Source organism: Chiloscyllium plagiosum, chromosome 43 (genome assembly GCF_004010195.1).
Source record: "Chiloscyllium plagiosum isolate BGI_BamShark_2017 chromosome 43, ASM401019v2, whole genome shotgun sequence".
Classification (NCBI taxonomy): Eukaryota; Metazoa; Chordata; class Chondrichthyes; order Orectolobiformes; family Hemiscylliidae; genus Chiloscyllium; species Chiloscyllium plagiosum.
The window spans coordinates 11,234,666-11,253,459 of record NC_057752.1 but is presented as its reverse complement, the minus strand read 5'-3'; the positions used below and the strand labels follow the sequence as shown (position 1 = coordinate 11,253,459).

The 18,794-nt window shown below is 46.2% G+C and overlaps 1 protein-coding gene across 14 annotated transcripts in view; it reads right to left on the bottom strand.

The window, feature by feature from the left end:
* The window catches only part of pou6f1 (POU class 6 homeobox 1), a 139,223-nt gene that overhangs the window by 21,121 nt on the left and 99,308 nt on the right, over positions 1 to 18,794 (bottom strand). For 9 of the 14 annotated variants that reach the window (XM_043682028.1, XM_043682029.1, XM_043682042.1 and 6 more), the window contains one exon: positions 12,787 to 12,955. In XM_043682028.1, the coding sequence (XP_043537963.1) occupies positions 12,787 to 12,955 (169 nt within the window). Of the gene's footprint in view, positions 1 to 9,008; positions 9,285 to 9,440; positions 9,578 to 12,786; positions 12,956 to 18,794 lie in introns of those variants that run through there. The other 5 variants (XM_043682037.1, XM_043682035.1, XM_043682039.1 and 2 more) reach the window with 3 other exon arrangements.

Genomic DNA, 18,794 nt, shown 5'->3' with positions numbered 1-18,794 from the left:
CGGGTGTTTTCCTGTCTTCCTGGTGGTGGAATTTGAATAAAGATTTGTGCACTTTGTGTCTTTCACTGTGTCTCACACCTGCACACACACACTATGGGTGCTGGGGATAAAATAAGCACTACCACACTTAGGTGGTAGTGCGGGGGTTAAAAAAGAAAGGGGGGAAAAAAAAGGAGAAAAAAAAAATAAAATAAACAGGAGATCTCCCCCTTAAAAAAAAATTAGCATGAGTGTTGGGATTGGAGTGCATTATTTCTCCCTCCAACTCTATTTTGATTTAGTCCCTCCCGTCCCCTTCACTGTTTTGATCACACAGCACTGCCCTCTGATGTGAAGGGCAGTGTTTGTCACTGGCCACCCGGGTGTTTTCCTATCTTCCTGGTGGTGGAATTTGAATAAAGATTCGTGCACTTTGTGTCTTTCACTGTGTCTCACACGTATACACACACACCATGGGTGCTGGGGATAAAATAAGCACTACCGCACGTAGGTGGTAGTGCGGGAAAAAAGAAGAAAAAAAAAAACCAGAAGATTCCGCGGTTACATTAGAGCCCAGGTTAAAAAAAAAAATGAAAAAAAATAAACAGAAGTGTTGGCACGGTGGCACAGTGGTTAGCACTGCTGCCTCACAGCGCCAGAGACCCAGGTTCAATTCCTGCCTCAGGTGACTGACTGTGTGGAGTTTGCACGTTCTCCCCGTGTCTGTGTGGGTTTCCTCCGGCTGCTCTGGTTTCCTTCCACAGTCCAAAAATGTGCAGGTTAGGTGAACTGGCCACGCTAAATTGCCCATAGTTTTAAAAAAAAAATAAACAGAAGTGTCGGCCGACTGCCTGCCCCTCTTCCGCGGTTACGTTAGAGCCCGGGTGTCCTTGGAGAAGGAGCACGCGGTGTCCACCAACACCCTGGAGTTGTTCAGGGAGAGGTGGGTGCCGCGGGGAGTGGAGTGCATTATTTCTCCCTCTAACTCTATTCTGATTTAGTCCCTACCCTCCCCTTCACTGTTTTGATCACACAGCACTGCCCTTTGATGTGAAGGGCAGTGTTTGTCACTGGCCACTCGGGTGTTTTCCTATCTTCCTGGTGGTGGAAATTGAATAAAGATTCGTGCACTTTGTGTCTTTCACTGCGTATCACACCTGCACACACACACCATGGGTGCTGGGGAAAAAAAAATAATACCGCAGTTAGGCGGTAGTGTTGGAGAAAAAAAAAATATATAAAAAAAATGAAGACTGAGAGGGGTCTGCTCCTGGGCCTAAAAAAAAAGGAAAAAAAAAATAAACAGAAATGTTCCTCACCGTCTCACACACCTGCACACACACACCATGGGTGCTGGGGAAAAATAAGCACTACTGTAGTTAGGCGGTAGTGTGGGGGCTATATTAAAAATAAATTCAGGAGTGTCATAAATCCTGTAAAAAAAAGGCAAAAAAGAGAGAAAAAACAGGAGTGTCAGAGGTAATGTTCACTCTGAGAGCTGACTCTGAGGGAGCTGGGTCAGTGTCAAGGACTCTCCAAAAGAAAAAAAATAAACAGAAGTGTCAGGGAGAGGTGGGCGCCGCAGGGAGTGGAGTGTATTATTTCCCCTTCTAACTCTATTTTGATTTAATCCCTGCCCTCCTCTCCACTGTTTGATCACACAGCATTGCCTTTTGTGAAGGGCACTACTTGTCACTGGCCACTTGGGTGTTTTCCTATCTTCCTGGTGGTGGAAATTGAATAAAGATTTGTACACCCTGTGTCTCTCACTGTGTCTCACACCTGCACACACACAACATGGGTGATGGGGAAAAAATAAGCACTACCACAGTTAGGCGGTAGTGTGGGGGAAAAAAAGAAGAAAGGAAAGAAAAAGAAAAAAAATCAACAAAAAAAAAGAACAGGAGTATAAAAAAAGCAGGAGTGTCAGAGGTTCTGCTCACTCTGAGAGAGCTGGATCAGTCTCAAGTACACTCGATTTGTGTCAGGAGACTGACTCTGTGCTGGCTGGTGCTATAGTCAGTGTGTTACTGTTACTGTTGGTAAAAAAAAAAACAGGAGTGTCAGTGTGAGCCTGCTCACTCTGAGAGCTGGCTCTGTTAGGGTTGGATTACTATCAAGGACTCTCTACATCTCAGTAAAGAGTGACTTGGTAACGGGATACCGGCCTCTGGAGTTATTTCAGGTATCATTCCTGAAGACTTGGTAATCAGAAATAGCCAAACTGTTTTTGTGTTATGTTTCTATTAATGGAACACCATATAATCTCTGTTTGGAGAAATGCAATTGCACTCTTAGTGCACTAGTATTCTCAACAGAAGTCTGCCCAGAAGGCAACTTGCGACTTGAATAGAGTAGTTGTAACTTCGATCTTATGTCGTGAATTTAAAAAACTAGTTAAAGCATCTTAACCACAGACACCCACATACACTAGAGAAGCTATGCCTGCATTGAGTGCAGGAAGAGGTAATCTCACTGCCTGCACAGAATACAGTAAATACCTTTGCGTGCAATCTGTGGCAGCCATTAAACACTCATCACTTGAAGCAATCTCATGTAGCTTGCAGCTCAGAAAAAATAAACAGAAGTGTCCCCTTTGATGTGAAGGGCAGTGCTTGTCACTGGCCACTTGGGTGTTTCCTTTCTTCCTGGTGGTGGAAACGGAATAAAGATTCGTGCACCTTGTGTCTCTCACTGTGTCTCACACCTGCACACACACAACATGGGTGCTGGGGGAAAAATAAGCACTACTGCAGTTAGGCGGGAGTATGGGGGTAAAAGAAAAAAAATAGGAGTGTCAAAAAAAAACAAGAACAGGAGTGTCAGACATCCTGTTCACTCTGAGAACTGGTCCTGAGGAAGCTGGATCAGTGTCAAGGATGTTCTACGTGTACAGGGTGATTTGGTGATGGGATACCAGCCTCCGTAGAGTTATTTCACTCAGGTGTAGCAGGATTGAGTGTCAGGTCCTGTGGAGCCAATGTCAGGTCAAGCAGAGATGGGGAAGGTGTCCGAGGAGTTGTTGGGATGTGGGTTTAGGTGGCAGAGGAAGGGCAGGGTGTCAGTAAAACAAATTCATGCAGTTCTGAAGAAGCAACTGCGATCAGACCTGCTGGATTTGTCCAGTACTTTCTGTTTTTATTTCAGATTTCCAACATTTTTAGTTTTTTGCTTTTGTTAGAGTGACACCTCAGACTCTCTCTCTCGCTCCATACAGTCAAAGAAAAAATAAAAAATAAATAAATAAAACAAACAGAAGTGTCCCCTTTGATGTGAAGGGCACTGCTTGTCATTGGCCACTTGGGTGTTTCCTTTCTTCCTGGTGGTGGAAATTGAATAAAGATTCGTGCACCTTGTGTCTCTCATTGTGTCTCACACCTGCACACACACATCATGGGTGCGGGGGAAAATATAAGCACTACTGCAGTTAGGCGGTAGTGTGGGGGTAATTGAGAAATAAAAGAAAAAAAAACAGAAAAAAGAAAAAAAACAGGAGAGTCAGAGGTTCTGTGCACTCTCTAAAAAAGTAAACAGAAGTGTTCGAGGTTCTATTCACTCAGAGCTGGATCAGTGTCAAGGACTCTCCATTTGTGTCAGGGAGGGGACTGACTCTGAGCTGGCTGCCCCCATCCAGTGTGTACTGATGCTGTTGGTTTATGTGTTTTGGGGAACCTGATTCCAAAACTGGCTGGTTTACAAAGCCAGCTATGTACTGGTATTCCGTTTTTTTTTATTATTGAGGACTGATTTCTAAACTGCCTGATCGTCACAGTCAACGTGTTAGAGTTCTTTGGTGTTCAACTGAGCCTCTGTGAGAAAATACACCTTTCCAGATGAGCTGTTACTGTGTGAGTAGGCCTGGCCCTTTGTGGGTGGACTCTGTAAAGACTGAACACCTGTGTGTGTGCTGGGAGGTGAGCATTTGCTGCATCCTGGGGTGGACTCTGCCTTCAGGAGTGGACCAAACCCCTGCGAGTTAACTGCAACTTCACAAGGTACTGTGTTCCTGTAAGTGGGCCTGGTTCTCTATGGAGACTGAACACCTGTGTGCTGTGCATTTACTGCCTTCGGGATTGGACTCTGCCCTCAGTTGTGGACACTGCTTTTTGGCAATGGACTCTGCAGATTGGAGTGGACTCTATATCTGACAATGCACTTTGTATACTGGAGTGGACTCTGTTCCTGGGAATGGACTCTACATTTTGAAGAGAACTGTTTATAGTATTAGACTCTGTCTACCAGAAAGGACTCTGTTTGTTGATAATTAACTGTCATGTGGTTTGTTGGGGTCATCACCTGCACTGTCTTGTGTGTCCCTGGGTGTGGCAGGCCTTACTGTGAGCTGGGAGGCCCATAGGTCGTCCTGAAAGCTGTCACCCTAAGACCCAGCGGGTGGGTAGGCCATCCTGTGAACCTGAAGGTTGGTAGGCTATCCCAAAAGCTGGAGGGTGGGTAAGCCACCCTGATGCCAGTCGCCCCGAGAGCCAGAAGGTTGGTAGGCCATTCTTAGCGCTGTCGTCCCAAGGGGGGTAATCGGGATAGGCTGTCCTAGAGGTGGTCAGAAGGTGTGTCAGAGCAGCCGAGAGCCAGAAGGCACATGGGGGCAGGCTGAGATCCGGAAGGCTTGTGGGCTGCCCTGCACGCTATCATCCAGGGGAAGGCGACAGGCTGTCCTAGAGGTGGCCGGAAGGTGTCATGGCAGTCCACAGGCCGGATGGCACGTCAGGGTGGGTGAAAGCCCGATAGTACGTAGGGGCAGATTGAGAGCCAGAAGGCCAGTAGACTGTCCTCAGCGCTATCATCCTGGGCAGATACCGGGGCAGGCTGTCCTAGAGGTGGTCGGAAGGTGCAAAGGGTGGTTCGGGAAGCCAGAAGGTGGGTAGGCCGTCCTGATCGCTGTTGTGCTGGGTGGCGGGGGCGGGGATTACAACGGGCTGTCAACTGCTTCATCAATGACCTTCCGTCCATCTACATTCAGAAGTGGGGATGTTCCCTACCCTCCCCCTCACTGTTTTGATCACACAGCACTGCCCTTTGATGTGAAGGGCAGTGTTTGTCACTGGCCACCCGGGTGTTTTCCTATCTTCCTGGTGGTGGAAATTGAATAAAGATTCGTGCACTTTGTGTCTTTCACTGTGTCTCACACCTGCGCGCACACACACACCATGGGTGCTGGGGAAAAACAAATATAATAAGCACTACCGCACTTAGGTGGTAGTGTGGGGGAAAAAAAGAAAAAAAAAGGGGACTAAGGTAGTTGTCAAAAAAAAAAAAAATAAAGAAGTGGGGATGTTCATTGATGATTGTACAATATTCACGACCATTTCTAAGTCCTCATGTACAGAAATAGACTGTGCAGCAAAACCTGGCAAGTAACATTGTTTGTGCAGTAAGTGTCAAGTCATGCTCATTTCTGATAAAGGAATGCCTAATAACCTCCCATTGGCATTCAAATGTCAGTACCACCCTGGGGACCACCTTTGACCATAAACCGAACTGTACCAAGCACATAAATACATTACCTATAGGAATAGGTCAGAGGCTAGGAATCCTGTAGCACACCTCCTGACTCCTCAAAGCCTGCCCACCATCTATATACAAGGCACAAGTCAGGAGGGTGAGGGAATACTCCCCACTTGCCCCTGGATGGGGACAGCTCCGACAACACTCAAGAAGCACGACACCATCCAGGACAAAGCAACCTGCTTGATACCCTCAAACACCTTCAACAATCACACCTAACACCATCTATGCACCATGGCAACAGTATACCTTCTACGATATGCACTTGTCGAAGCTCCTTTTACACACCTCTCCCACCTGGAAGGACAAGGGCAGTAGATACATGGGAACACCACCCCCTGCAAGTTCCCCTCAAAGCCACTCACCATCTATGACTTTTGAAATATATGTTCTTTCAGTGTTTGTGGGTCAAAATCCTGGAACTTCCTCCCTCTCAGCAGTCTGGGTGTACCTATACCCTAAGGACTGTAGTAGTTCAGTAAGGCAGCTCACCATCACCTTCTCAAGGGGCAACAAAGGTTGGCCTGCAAAGCAACAATCACTTGCCACAAACAAATGACAATCACTTTCAGGTTCATTGCCAAATGGTTTCTCGAACTGTTGGTGAGTTAGTAGATGTATCTGTTGGACTGTATTGCTGCTTAAACTTGATGAAGTTTATAAGGAGTGGTCAGATGGTGGAAACCTTGTCCTGACGCCAAGAGTCCCACTCCCGACACTAACTTCCAGTCCCAGGATTCTGACTGGAGACAATGAAGGAACTGTGTTACTATTTCCCAGCCAGGATGGTGTCCTTGCCCTGCAGAATGACAGGAAGAATGAGACTGGATGACAGCAAGGAGGACAAGCTGCATGGAATGGGAGCAGGAAGAGGGAAAGAAATGCATTCAGCACCTGACTGCATTGACCCAGGGCCTTTACGGAACAATTCTCCAATTTCAGCCTCAGCCGGGAACAATGTGGCCACTGTTTCTATTTCACTGGGGAGGTGCTCGGAAATCTGCTGTCTGTTGTTGGCAGATCTGTAGTCTCAGAGCTGAGCAAGGGCAACGCTGCCTGTAGCTGCAAAAAAATGACCATGGCTTTGAATGTTTTAGATGAGAGTCCCTGGAACAAGTGACATCTCCAACAACTTACAACTCACTGTCCACTGTTGTGTAAGGGAGGTCACTGACACGGAGAAAGCGAGGACTGCAGATGCTGGAGATCAGAGCTGAAAAATGTGTTGCTGGAAAAGCGCAGCAGGTCAGGCAGCATCCAAGGAGCAGGAGAATCGCAGGTCACTGACACCCTGTACACAAACAGAGACTAACTAATTGCGTTCTCTAATGCCAGGGGGAAGCAGGCAAAGTGGGCATGTGGCTTCGCCAGGCTTCCACATGGTGCGAAGTGCCACTGACTGTGGATGCAAGCATGTAAATCCAGAGAGGAACTGCAACCGCAGTCGTGTCCACTGCCTCAACATGTAACCAATGTGTGGCCATCCTTAAAGTAACATGTCGGTCAATGCCTGACAGCAGAAGTCATGAATTCATTCGGCACCAGTCCACTGGACCATAAGCATTTGAGGCAACTTGAAGAATCAGAGGATAGCCATTGTATGACAAAAGGTAATACTTTGACCATGTGACTCGTGCCTCTGCTGCACAAACCAAGCACACGTGTGTAGCAGAGGCACGAGTCACATGGTCAAAGTATTACCTTTTGTAAGAGCCATGTTGTTAACACTAAATGTGGTCGAGCAGGCTACTGAGGTGTCTCAGCAATGCTGCCACTGCCTGGTCTGTTCTGGAGGAACCCTGCAGTACGAAGCACAGTATGTATCATGGTTTATCAGGGATTGTAGCCTCTACAGCTCTGCCATCACAAGGGAACAGCTCTTGTCACCGTGTGAGCAGCTGGCAAGAATAGAGTCATAGAGTCATAGAGATGTACAGCATGGAAACAGACTCTTCGGTCCAACCCGTCCATGCCGACCAGATATCCCAACCCAATCTAATCCCACCTGCCAGCACCCGGCCCATATCCCTCCAAACCCTTGCTATTCATATACCCCTCCAAATGCCTCTTAAATGTTACAATTGTACCAGCCTCCACCACATCCTCTGGCCTCATAATTTTGTAAACCTCTATAAGGTCACCCCTCAACCTCCGACGTTCCAGGGAAAACAGCCCAGCCTGTTTAGCCTCTCCCTGTAGCTCAGGTCCTCCAACCCTGGCAACATGCTTGTAAATTTTTTCTGAACCCTTTCAAGTTTCACAACATCTTTCCGATAGGAAGGAGACCAGAATTGCACGCAATATTCCAACAGTGGCCTAACCAATATCCTGTACAGCGGCAACATGACCTCCCAACTCCTGTACTCAATACTCTGACCAATAAAGGAAAGCATACCAAACGCCTTCTTCACTATCCTATCTACCTGCGACTCCACTTTCAAGGAGCTATGAACCTGCACTCCAAGGTCTCTTTGTTCAGCAACACTCCCTAGGACCTTACCATTAAGTGAGAAAGGAGGGGAAGAAGAGGGGGAAGAAGAGGAGGAAGATGAGGAACAAGAGGAAAAGAGGAGGGAACCAATTCCTTTCAAGCGAGGCTCTTGCCAATCGATTCATCCAACTGCAATACAGTGCGTACAACAGCAATTGCCCTTTCACCACAAGCGTCACATGTTGCCTTCCCTCTATTACTGATGATCACTGTGTTCTTTTGGGCACAGTGCTAGGACAAAAGTTGTCCAAAGCAATCAAGTAAAACCAACTTTTATCAAACAAACCATCCGACATCAACTATTCACTCTCAATATTTGTCTTGTAGGAGCAGAGACCCACACCAGTGTAACTGCAGCATGGGCTGCAGCATGACTGGTGGAAGACAGTGCATTTTCACTGCGGGCAGACCACTGTTGGCCTTGCAGGATGTCCACAAACCAGTCCACAGCTGGACCAGATTCCACTGGGCCTGGTTTCGGATTGCAGGGCTGCGAGTAGGAATGCTGTCACCCCCAAGAGAGGACTAGCAGGTTTGTGCTCCAAGAAGCCACAGCAACTCCCCTGTCGTGGCACCTCAGCAATCCAAGTGTTACGCAGGAGGCCAGGTTGCTAGAGCATGGTGAGGACCTGCAAGCTCCTTACAGCACAGGTTATCTGCAGCTCTGGCAACAGCACATTGAGTTTGCAATGGCAACATGCTGAACTTACACGACTCCACTCTGATCATCCATCATGGCACTTACAGACTGAACAGCGTCTGTCTCTGCTGTAGTGGAAGTTGTTGGCATCAGCCACCAGATGCTGCAGCACGGTTGGGTCCACTGTGGAGATTGTAACCGCTTCCATGCTAGAAACAGTGGGCTCCAAGCCATATGCAGAGCCCTATGCAAGGTTGTCATTGGACCCCATGCCCTTGACAGCTACAGACTCTGTGATTGGCATGTCAATGCACCAAGCATTTCTGTGCACGTTTGCATCAACCATTTTCTGTGTGTCACCCCAGTGAAGTCCTCATCTGAGTCCTCCAGATCACAGAGCACGCACAAACCTGCCCTCCGGTGAGCTGGCAGCTACCCTGTCCTTTCACCTCACTCTATCTGCAGGTTATTCAAACCCCAGCTTTCAGCACGTGCAGCTCCCACCTCTAAGCTCTCTGTGTAATGTCTGTATCTGAGCTGGTGCTGTGAGTGGGTGAGTGAGTGTCAGTGCTTCACCTTCAGCACTGTCTTCTTGCTCTTCCACTTCTTTTCCTTCTGCCACTGCCCAGCCAGGTGTCAGTTCTTGGGCATCTGAAAGGAGAAAGACAAAAGGGTTGGATTGCGAAGGTGTTGGGAGATGGAAACAAAGAGGTACACACTTACATCACTTGCAGCGTGCCAATAAGGAATAACTATGGGATGAAGGGGGGAGTGGTATGTATGGATGACAATTGGCAATGAGCATACCATCATACTTGGTGCTTTCATTCCCACTGCTGGTTCGGGCCTTAGTTATGGCTCCTTCTCCATATTGGGGAGAAGATGTGCAGTGTCTGTCCTCCACTGGGTAGTTCCTGCTATCTTCGGTTGTGAATGCTCTTGACCTGATGAAGAGACGGAACTGTATCAGTGAATCTGGTCCAATGTGCCTGTTACTGCTGAATAGGCAGAAGTGTGTAAGATGTAGGTGTGAGCCTCGTGCGAGGGCGAGGTGAAGTTATGACTCTTCAGTATAAGACCTGATTGATAGAGTTTGTTGCGAGGTGAGTGATGGGAATGTGGTGCATCGAGCATTGTCTGATGCGAGTGCTGCATGTGTTCGGATATGGAATTTAATGAACTTCCCACAGCGCTGTATCCAGGTCCTTGGGAGTAAAATACAGGCACTGACGGCAAAGGCTATTTGCTCCAGCTGCATTCGCAGTGTTGGTCTGGAGGGTGTCTTGATCCTCTACGGATAGAGAGTCTCTCCTTTCCAGTCTACCTCTTGCACCAAGATCTCCAGTGCTGCATTGCAGAGACCACTCTCTCACCTGCCTCATCATAGTCACAGGTCTTGCAAGTCAAACACCAGACACTCTTTCCCACCCATTTCTAGCATCCGCTCCAGTCAAAAGGCACCTTCCCTTTCAGAGATACGAGTAGTCATATATCAAAAGCGAACTTGTGCTAGTCTCTCACAACTTTACATCTCCTGTTAGACAGACTAGCCATGCAACAGCACACCTAGCACTGACTGAATGCTGCAGCCATATAAATGAGCCTTGTCTGCTGCCAGCATTGGAAGTGGATTAATTGCACACAACCATTCCTGCACCCATTTGTGTTATTGATTTTTGCATTTCAGGCAGAACCATTACACCTCAAAATAGTTTCATGGTGACTGGAGATAAATGGACCTTGTTACACTGCTGCTCAGCTAATGACCTGGTGGAAAGCACACAGTCATTAGCTATGCCTCAAAAGGGTAACCTTGGTCTCCCAGGAGGCACACCGCCACCTGCTGGGTGACAAAATGTTGGCACACTGGACTACCTTGAGAATGATGGCATTGTGGCAACTTGCAGGAGAGGGAGCATTTGACTGCACGAGGCATGGTACTTGTTGCAACGAAGTCAGACAGCCGACCAGTGGAGTCCTTGATGTTTACAGAGGTGATAGCAGTGATCTCGAGTCTTCAATGGCTGTGAGGGCACAATCTCCCTGGGAAATCGTGTCACGCTATAAATTTGGCAAAATGGCAGTGTCCTGTCAGGCTATTGTTAATTGTCAATGAATATGTGGATGTGATTTATAACTCCAGCATAATCTCTGATGTGCTTAATGCACTTGTACACATTTGACGAGCCTTTTTATAAATAAAAAAACGGTTTAGAGGATGTGTTTGACATGAACAAATGCCCCTTTTGCCCATCCCTTGTTGTTAAAAGAATGTTGTGCGTATTGTACTAGGCACTGACCTGCCAGGCCACTTTGGAGGACATTAAAAATCAATCACGTGGCACAGGACTACAATCACATGTCGCCCACACTGGGTAGGGCCGGCAGCTTCTTTCCCTCAATTGTGAGTGAACTAGCTGGGTTTTTAACAACAGTTGAGCAGCTTTGGGAGTTATTTTGCGTAGTACCAGTGTTACCATGTCTTCAGGGGAAGTGTTTTGGATTGCTATGGCTCTTGTGCAGTGACCGACATGAAATGGAGTTCCGACATCTGACCTAGCCGGACTTCATGTGAAGGGGAGCCTGCCTTTGCAAGCACTCTCCCTGGGTCAAGTGAAGTTAAGTCCACTTTGCCATGTTATTTCTGAAGTAGGGATATAGGTGGTTGCCATACATCCTCTGTGCTGCCTCACTACTTTTCATTGGCTCTTGATTTGTTCCATAAAAACAGATCGAGGGGTATTCTCCATTAGAATGGAAGAGGAGGGTACGCAATGCAAAGGCAGATGATGAAAACTTTGGTGGTTCCATAAAAATTAAATACAGAGAGAAAAAAAGTGGCTAAAAAAAAATCAGCTTTCAATGAAAGTGGACACAGGAAAACCATGTCCACCTATTGCTGCAGCACCACGACCTGCCCAGACGCTGAGTGTAGGTAAGACTGCTGCTGGAAAGTCTAATCTAGTATTTAGATTTTCATCCCGTTGCTAATTCCTACTTAGTTTTAAATAACTTGAACATATAAATGGGATATATGTCGCACAGAGGTTGTTAGTTGGTGGCTGTATTACTAGATGAATAGTAAGGTGGAAGGTGATCTGAATATATGCAGTCAATTCCATTACGGCTGTTCAGGAATTTAAACTGAGTTGATGAAAATAATCTGGAATGAAAAGCTAGCTTTAGTAATTGGCAAATTACTTAATTGCTGTGAAAACCCTTCTGCTTCACTGATGTCCTTTGAGGGAGGAAACTGCTGCCCTAACCTGGTCTGACCTACATGTGACTCAAGACTCTTAACGGCCCTCTGAAATGGCCATGCAAGCTATTGAGTGGTATCGATTTGTTCAGCTTTAATGGTTCGATATTGCAATTCACCGTCATCTTTCTGAGGGCAATTAGGGATGGGCAAGAATACTGACTCAGCCAGTGATGCTCACATCTCAAGCATGCGTACTCACAGCTGCTTGATCGGTTTCTCATTTTAAATTTCAAATTTGAGACACCCTTTCTCTCAGTTATCTGCTGCTTCTTCCAACTCTCTTATTGGCTGTCCAGCTTCAAAAGCCTACCTGCCTTTCCTTATTAGATCCGGCTCTCTAATTGGGCCAATTTGGGGAAAATCACAGCTAGGCCCCCAAACAGTGCAGGGTTCTCACTCCATTCGAGCCTGACCACGGGGCTGGGTTGAGATGTCTGCAGGGAAAATCCTGCCCCAGGAATCAAACGTGAGATATTTCTTGTCTGTGCATCTCAGCTGAGTCGGAGCTTAACCCAAGTGATCTATTAAGAAGTCAAAACCTCCTAACATATCGCTTTGCGGAGAAGCTGAAGCTTAACGTTGAGGATAGCAATGGGTGCTATCTGTGCTGCTTTCTGTGCAGTCTGTTGGACTGGGCCTCAGTTCACTGATAAGAATGCTAATTGAAGTGACCGACTGAAACAAGGAAGTTATAGCAATGTTAAAATATCTCCAGTTCCGATTAAGGAACATTTTTCAGCTTTTTCTGGCTATTTCAAATGTCCAACTTTAGTGATTTTTAAAAAAATCTTTGCATAAAAATTATTCCTCTCAACCCTTCCTTTCCCTTGTTAAATATCGCTTCTGCTTCCCCCTGCTAGGTTTGAAATAGCACCTCGGTGGGTGTGTTACCTGCAGATTGCTGACTGGCTGTAGGCTGGTCCTTCTGCAGCACTCAGTGCTTGTCCAACCTGTGTCTGCGTCAGGCCAAGAGACAGTCGCCGGATCTTAAAATTCTTTGCAAATTCACGAATCTCTTCCAGGTTTATCCCATCCACCTCAGTGGGTGCATTTTGAGGCTCTAAAATGGCAAGAGAGAAGATTCTAGATTGGACTGTTTGGTCAGCAAACAACTTTTTTCAGCATAACTTGGATTCTTTGAGAGGACTTAACCACAACTTTGTTAAAGTCGGCCAGATTCGTAGACTAACAGTTTTATCTCTGTCCATCCTGCAGAAACTTGGTAGGCACAGAGTTAAAGTTAGCCAGCTGCTGCAAAGGCAACACGGTGGCTCAGTGGTTAGCACTGCTGCCTCACTGCACCAGGGACTTGGGTTCAATTCCAGCCACAGGAGACTGTCTGTGTGGAGTTTGCACGTTTTCCCTGAGTCTGTATGGGTTTCCTCCCACAATCCAAAGATGTGCAGGTTAGGGTGGATTGGTTGTGCTAAATTGCCCACAATACTCAGGGATATGCAGGCTAGGTGAGTTAGCCATGGAGAATTATTGGGGTGGGGCATGTCCTGTGGAAGGTTGGTGTGGATTTGATGGGCCAATGGCTTGTTCCCACACTGTAGGGATTCTAGATACTCACCATGGATCCCACATTTTAAAGGGTATCTGCCAGAAGCAGTTTGGGGGGGTGGGGAATGGGGGTGGCGGGGTGGAGTTTGAATTTCCAGAATAAATTGCTCGTCTTATTATTAATGATGCTGAAACGACTGGATTGTTCTCCGGTCCACAACTATCCTTCAGGGGAGGAAATCTGCCATCTTGACCCTGCTTTACCTGTGATTCCAGACCCAGCAATGTCGTGGACATTTGAGTGGCCTCTGCAGTGGCATAGCAAGCCAATCAGTTGTATCAAACCAGCAGAGAAAGAAAAGCAATGTACTGACACTACATGGCTTGCAGTGGCTCGCCACCACCTTCTCAAGGCCAATTAGACATTGTCAATAACTGAAATGCTCACATCCTATGAACAAATTAAAATAAATGATGTAATTGGAGGTCTGGACAGTGATTCAAATCCTACTAGGAAGAGGAGTCTGGGCCAAGCGAGCTAAGTCCTTTTAGCTTTACTTTTAAAAAATTTACTGGTGGGGCTAGGTGGAGCAGGTAACTTCTACAAATGCAGGGCACAATGCATCCTGTTGCCCAATTTGGCATTCCTGCCTGCCTACCAGCCTTAACTACTTCCCGAGTTTTGGGTGGGAAACTGACTGGGGACAAACAAATGAGACTTGGTCTCACACTTCTGTGTGGCGAGGATCATTTGTCACCTGCCACAGCCTGGAGAAAGTGAGGACTGCAGATGCTGGAGGTCAGAGTCGAGAGTGTGTTGCTGGAAAAGCACAGCAGGTCAGGCAGCATCCAAGGAGCAGGAGAGTCGACGTTTCGAGCATAAGGTCTTCATCAGGCTGAAAGTTAGTATCAAGGCCTTACAGACCAAAACCATAAATTCCTGTTGACTTATTACTGCCAAGGTCAGAGATGAAAAATTGCTCAAAATCTAGAGTCATGGAAACAGACCCTTCGGTCCAACCTGTCCATGCCGACTAGATATCCCAATCCAATCTAGTCCCACCTGCCAGCACCCGGCCCATATCCCTCCAAATCCTTCCTATTCATATACCCATCCAAATGCCTCTTAAGTGTTGCAATTGTACCAGCCTCCACCACTTCCTCTGTCAGCTCATTCCATACACATACCACCCTCTGCGTGAAAACGTTGCCCCTTAGGTCTCTTTTATATTTTTCCCCTCTCACCCAAAACCTATGCCTTCTAGTTCTGGACTCTCCAACCCCAGGGAAAAGACTTTGTCTATTTACCCTATCCATGCCACTCATAATTTTATAAAGCTCTATAAGGTCACCCCTCAGCCTCCGATGCTCCAGGGAAAACAGCCCCAGCCTGTTCAGCCTCTCCCTACAGCTCAAATCCTCCAGCCCTGGCAACATCCTTGTAAATCTTTCAAGTTTCACAACATGTTTCCGATAGGAAGGAGACCAGAATTACATGCAATATTCCAACAGTGGCCTAACCAATGTCCTGTACAGCTGCAACATGTAAGTTGAAATAACAGTGTAAGTATGGTTTAATGATGAGTTTCAACATGAACTATTAAGGGAACTCAGTTGCGTCGGTTTTTTTGTTATAAACCAATGTCATTCATTGACCCAACTCTGGCCCCAAACTAGACAGATTTCCTGCATTTACATTGGCTTTCTGGATGCTGAGAAATCCAGGCATAGCAGGGCCAAAGGTCACCTAATACTGCCATGGTTTGGAATTTCCAAACCTTTCAGCTTTATCTTCCTGAACAGTCCCGTGAGTTTCTGAAACAGAGATGTTTTGAACTTGCAGCCCTCTTAGAGTGTTCAGGCAGAGGGAAAGAAGCAATCGAGGCTGGACACCCAGCAAGTGTGGCACCAGTAACTTCTCCAGATTATGTAGAAAGAAGGAAGGAGAGCAATACCTGTGGAGCTGAAACCTTGTGAGAGAAGAATTGGCTAACAGTATGAAATTCTGCAGGAAGACTTAAAGTCACAAACGTCTTCTCACCTGGTGTTCTCAGCAAAGAGACAAATCACCATGCTGCTTAATTTTCACAACCATTTGCAATACCAAAGTTGTAAGGACTGCATTTTGATAGGCAATCGATGCCTAGTTCCCAACTGCATTTAACTTCATTCAAAATGACACATTAGCAAAGAGACATCAACGTGGGGCTCAAGCTGCAAGGACATTATAGTGAATTCAAAAGATGCTTAAAGCTTCAGTTTCACTGTTAACAAGAGTGGGGGTCTAACAAGAGGATTGTCTGTCATGCTGTTGTCATGAGCAAAGGCTCGATGACATTATAGATAGTTTTTTTAAAAACTAACCTGACTCTAACTGAACCCAAGAAGCTAAAAATCTTGGCTGCTATAAGTCACTTGACCAAACAGCTACAGGCTCTAAGTGGATTACAGCAAGACAGGTCCAGACATGTTGAGATTCCTGATATACCAGGAGTTCACTAACAGACAATGGAAGTCATGATTTGGAGATGCCGGTGTTGGACTGGGGTGTACAAGTTAAAAATCACACAACACCAAGTTATAGTCCAACAGGTTTAATTGGAAGCACTAGCTTTCGGAGCGCCGCTCCTTCCACAACCACCTGATGAAGGAGCGGCGCTCCGAAAGCTAGTGCTTCCATTTAAACCTGTTGGACTATAACTTGGTGTTGTGCGATTTTTAACTTTCGACAATGGAAGGTATGAGAATTCTAGCTTGGGAGAGAAACAGCACACAGGGGGAAGAACTTCAAAACGAATCAGCAAAACTGACTTCAAAATTGACTTAACATTTCAACATGTTGAGCTTTTGGACTGTATCAAGAAACCTGGTTAAGAATAGCCAGTGAGCAGAATTCTAAGAAGGCTTTGAGAACCACTGTCAGTGGGAATTTTGACAGAAGGAGGACAAAGAGAAAAAGTATACAGAAAGATTGTTCAGTTAGAGAAAAATCAAGCAGTGTGAAAGTGCTGAAACAGCAGAACTAGTGACCTGCAACTACAGTGAACTGTTGGATAATGTTGTCAGACTGTTTGAAAGCATTGGTCCCTATGGGTCCCTGTGTACTTGCAAAGTTTATTACCTATGAATGAACAAATATGTAGACATGAGTTACAAGAAAATGTTTCTAAGGATTTACTATACACTGAAAGTCGATCTAATATTCAAAGATGTGCAGGTTAGGTGGACTGGCTGTGCTAAATTGTCCAGTGTTCAAGGATGTGCAAGCTCGATGGGTTAGCCATGGGATAAGCAGGGTTATGGGGATAGGGTAAGTGGGTGGGTCTGAATGGGATGCTCTTCGGAGGGTTGGCATCGACTCGATGGGCCGAATGGCCTACTTCCACACTGCAGGGATTCTATGATTCTACGCACAAGTTGACTCCAAGATTTTTGACCTAAAAAACAATTTTTCATTTACCCCATGTCAAGGTGTTTCTAGTTTATTCAGGGAATCAAGTCCCAAAAAAACCACAGTGTAATCCTGAAGGTGTTAATGACATGATTTCATTGTAATAACAATAAGTACTAGTAAGAAAATACCTAAAACATTTTTAGTTTTTAAGTTTTGTTTTTAGTTATTCAAGCTTTTATGCAGAGCGGATCATAAATGACAATAAATATGAATTTTTCAGCATTGTTAGTTTACACTGTGATAGTCTTTTCTGGATTTCACTTGGGCATAAATAACGCACCCACATCAACCCCTTGAAAATGTGACCCATGTAAAAGCCAACCCAGTGACTTTTGGCCTAAAAATATTGGTCTCAACGATTTGAGGTTTACATGAAAAAATACAGTACCTACCTCTTTGTCACTAACACTAGGTAAGATTCAGACTGAATGAAAGTTTGAAAGGAACAAAAACACAAATTGCTGGAAAAGCTCAGCAGGTCTGGCAGCATCTGTGGAGAGAAATCAGAGTTAATGTTTCGGTCGAATGACCTTCCTCAGGACTGATGGTAGCTAGGAAAATGTCAGTTTCTATGCTGAAGATAGGGTTGGGGGGAGGGGGTAAGAAGTAAACAATAGATGGGGATAGAGCCCAAAGAGAGGGAACAGTTGGATAGACAAAGGAGTGGATAATGATCTGGCTGGGAGGGTGAATAGCTGTTAATGGGCACTGTTAGTGGCTAAAAATGGGTTCTGTAATAACGAATTAGCCAAATGTTTGAAAGGAACTGTTTATATATTGTACTGACAGCCAGAACTCTGTTGGTCTGTCTTTACTGTTACAGCAATGTTAGAAAGGCGTGCTCCTTATCAATTGTGTTTCCAATTTGCGAGCGCACTTTTCTGAGGTTCATTTTTAATTGAAGCCCTTTGTATATGGGCGGTACGGTGGCACAATGGTTAGCACTGCTGCCTCACAGCGCCAGAGACCCGGGTTCATTTCCCGCCTCAGGCAACTGACTGTGCGGAGTTTGCACACTCTCCCTGTGTCTGCGTGGGTTTCCTGCGGGTGCTCTGGTTTCCTCCCACAGTCCAAAATTGTGCGGGTTAGGTGAAATGGCCATGCTAAATTGCCTGTAATGTTAGGTGAAGGGGTGATTGGAGGGGAATGGGTCTGGGTGGGTTGCTCTTTGAAGGGTCGGTGTGGATTTGTTGGGCCGAAGGGCCTGTTTCCACACTGTAAGTAATCTAATCTAATCATAACCCCACAAGTGCCAAGTGGATAACCCATCTTGGCCTCCTCCAGTGGTCAACAGCATCATAAATGCTATTCCTCAGCCAATTTGATTCACTCCACATGATTGTTGTTGAAACTTTATTGCTGGAACAGCACAGCAGGTCAGGCAGCATCCAGGGAACAGGAGATTCGACGTTTCGGGCACAGGCCCTTCTTCAGGAATGAGCAGAGAGTGTTCAGCAGGAGAAGATAAAAGGTAGGGAGGAGGGACTTGGAGGAGGGGAGTTGGCAGAGGAGATGACCTGGGGTGTGCAGTGAGAGAGGGACTCACTGAAATCTTTGTAGAGAGAGGCAGAGAGCTTCTTCAAGGAAGGCATCCTTGTAAGAGGATTCGCAGTAGGTTGAAATCTTCGAGGAGAAAGTGAGATCTGCAGATGCTGGAGATCAAAGTTGAAACTTTATTGCTGGAACAGCACAGCAGGTCAGGCAGCATCCAGGGAACAGGAGATTCGACATTTCGGGCACAGGCCCTTCTTCAGGAATGAGCAGAGAGTGTTAGATCTTTGTAGAGAGAGGCAGAGAGCTTCTTCAAGGAAGGCATCCTTGTAAGAGGATTCGCAGTAGGTTGAAATCTTCGAGGAGAAAGTGAGATCTGCAGATGCTGGAGATCAAAGTTGAAACTTTATTGCTGGAACAGCACAGCAGGTCAGGCAGCATCCAGGGAACA